Genomic DNA, 2,825 nt, shown 5'->3' with positions numbered 1-2,825 from the left:
TATATATATATATATATATATATACTAATAAAGTAGACTTAACTAAAGATAGACAAACATAATTAAATAATTATTTTATAATAAAAAGAAACAAAAATATAATTAATTAATTTATATATAAATATAAAGAAAAACAAATATATGATTGATGCGTTTATATGCATTAAGGAAATACAGAAATATAATTAATTTATTTATATAAAGAAAAACAAATATAATTTATTTATTTATTTATTATAAAGAAAAACACAAATATAAGTAATTAATTTATGTATAAATATAAAGAAATAAAGAAATATAATAAATTACTTTATATATAAATAAAAAATAAAGAAATATAATTAATTAATTTATATATAAATAAAAAACAAAGAAACATAATAAAATAATTTATATATAAAAAAAATAAAAAATACAGAAATATATAGTGAGGCGGTCTGCTCGTCGTCGGCAGCGGTTTGGGGCTGCATGCGTTTTGTTGTTGTTTCTTTTTTTTTGTTTTTTTAATGTTAAAACAAAAAAATAAAATAAAAAATTAAATATATTTTCAACTCAATTACGCCTCGATAGCCTCTCACACCCAGCAGGAGCAGCAGCAACAGCAGCAACTGCAGCAGCAGCAACTGCAGCTGCAGCAGCAGCAGCAGCAGCAGCAGCAGCAGCAGCAGGAGACAGGCGTCTACATACAAAACCAAAGCTCAGCTGTTTGTAAATGAATAAATATTTCGGGTGTATAGGGTAAGGCCATAAGGCCCATACACAGCAGCAACACTGCAGTAGCAGCAGCAGCAGCAGCAGCAGCTGCTGCTGCTGCTGCTGCTGCTGTTGCTGCTCCTTGCCACACGGAGACAGGCAGCTGCTTAAGAGATTTGCTGCAGCAGGAAGAAGCATAGCAGCAGCAGCAGCAGCAACAACAACAGCATTAGCAGCAACTGAGGCAGCAGAGCAGCTGCAGCAGCAGCGACAGCAGCAACAACAGCTCACCAGGAGCAGCAACGGCAGCAGCAACAGCAGCAGCAACAGCAGCAGCAAGGGCCGCATCAGATAGGTCTTCCAGCCTGGAAACATCAGCTGCAGCAGCAGCAGCAGCAGAAAAGTAGCAGCAGAAGGGGATCGTTGCTGCTGCTGCTGCTGCTGCTGCTGCCGCCAAGATGACAGAGAACAACCTGGGGGACCCTTTCTATGCAGCTCGCGAGTAAGTGTTGCTGCTGCTGCTGCAGCAAGNACAGAGAACAACCTGGGGGACCCTTTCTATGCAGCTCGCGAGTAAGTGTTGCTGCTGCTGCTGCAGCAAGTGTTGCTGCTGCTGCTGCAGCAAGCGTTGCTGCTGCTGCTGCAGCAAGTGTTGCTGCTGCTGCTGCAGCAAGTGTTGCTGCTGCTGCTGCAGCAAGCGTTGCTGTTGCTGCTGCAGCTTCAGGTTGCTGCTGCTGCTGCAGCAAGCGTTGCTGTTGCTGCTGCAGCAAGCGTTGCTGCTGCTGCTGCAGCAAGCGTTGCTGCTGCTGCAGCTTCAGGTTGCAGCTGTAAGAAGAGAATAGAAGAAGGTCGGTGGCTGTATGTACACGTGGCATGCATCTCCTCTGCTGTTGCTGCTGGTGCTGCTGCTGCTGCTGCTGTTGCTGCTGCTGCTGTTGCTGTTGCTGCTGCTGCTGCTGCTGCTGCTGTTGCTGCTGCTGCTGCTGCTGTTGCTGCTGCTGCTGCTGCTGTGCTGCAGCGAGGTGCAGGCGAATTTTGCAGAGCTGCAGCGGCTGCAGCACGAGTGGAAGCAGCAGCTACAAACCCGAGGCCACCCCAGCAAGTGCAGCAGGCAAGCCGGGTGTACATACACCTCAACAAGCTGCGGTGTACATGCACCTGAAACACGTGGGGTGTATGTACACCTCAGTTGTTTGATCGATGCACCTGTTGCTGCTGCTGCTGCTGCTGCTTCTGCTGCTGCTGCTGCTGCTTCTGCTGCTGCTGATGTGTTTAAAGACATGGAGGCAATGTGGCCCCTTCACATGTCTCTACCTATACACTGCTGCTGCTGCTGCTGCTGCTGCTGCTGTATCTACTGCTGCTCCTGCTGCTGCTTCTGCTTCGTGCATTCCTAATTGTCGTTCGCTGCTTCCGCTGCTGCTGCTGCTGCTGCCGCTGCTGCTGGTGCTGCTGCTGCTGCTGCTGCTACTGCTGCTGCTGCTGCTGCTGCTGCTGCTGCTGCTGCTGCTGCTGCTNCTGCTGCTGCTGCTGCTACTGCTGCTGCTGCTGCTGCTGCTGCTGCTGCTGCTGCTGCTGCTGCTGCTGTGTGCAGCCTGAAGAGCACCATAGACAATGCTGCTGAGGCTCTGGCCGAGGACCTGCGGGCTCTGGAGAGAGCCGTTGCTGTTGCAGCAAAACATCAGCAGCGTTTGGGGCTGCATGCAGACGAAGTAGAGAGAAGGAGACAGTTTGTTAAGCAGCAGCAGCAGCAGCTCGAAGCCCTTCGCGCCGATATCAAGGTCCACTAAACCCTAAACCCTAAACCCTAAACCCTAAACCCTAGTTACAAGCGTGACAGTAAACCCCAACAAAACCCTAAACCCTAAACCCTAAACCCTAGAAATACAGCAGCAAAGGGTTTAAGCCCTTCTCTAGACCCTAAACTCTGCAGCTTCTGAGCATCACGGGCATGTAAGTTGCTGCTGCAATGATAGGGTTTAGGGTTTAGGGTTTAGGGTTTAGGGTTTGGGGTTTGTGTTTGCTAGGCAGCAGGGGCCCCTCAGTTTTGGCTGAATGAGGGCCCCACAGCGCGTGGTGATTTCTTCGAAGAAGTAGAACAGAAGCAACAGGTAACAGCAGCAGCAGCAGCA

General features: G+C 48.0%; 2 protein-coding genes across 2 annotated transcripts in view; both read right to left on the bottom strand.

The window, feature by feature from the left end:
- Positions 1 to 1,067: 1,067 nt before the first annotated feature.
- Positions 1,068 to 1,975, bottom strand: EMH_0072770 (uncharacterized protein; the record flags this gene model as incomplete). The annotated part of the gene is given in 3 exon segments (XM_013499249.1): positions 1,068 to 1,224; positions 1,228 to 1,705; positions 1,900 to 1,975. Coding segments are annotated over 3 exon segments (711 nt in total).
- Positions 1,976 to 2,003: 28 nt separating this feature from the next.
- EMH_0072760 (uncharacterized protein) overlaps positions 2,004 to 2,825 on the bottom strand; it is a gene marked incomplete at both ends in the record, with an annotated part of 1,402 nt that continues 580 nt past the window's right edge. Inside the window, 2 exon segments of the mRNA XM_013499248.1 lie at positions 2,004 to 2,210; positions 2,214 to 2,479. Of these exon segments, the coding sequence (XP_013354702.1) occupies positions 2,004 to 2,210; positions 2,214 to 2,479 (473 nt within the window).

This window comes from Eimeria mitis, genomic scaffold, assembly GCF_000499745.2.
Source record: "Eimeria mitis Houghton genomic scaffold, Emh_scaff4139, whole genome shotgun sequence".
NCBI lineage: Eukaryota > Apicomplexa > Conoidasida > Eucoccidiorida > Eimeriidae > Eimeria > Eimeria mitis.
Note: the sequence above shows the minus strand (reverse complement) of the source record. Positions and strands in the feature narration are given on the sequence as shown.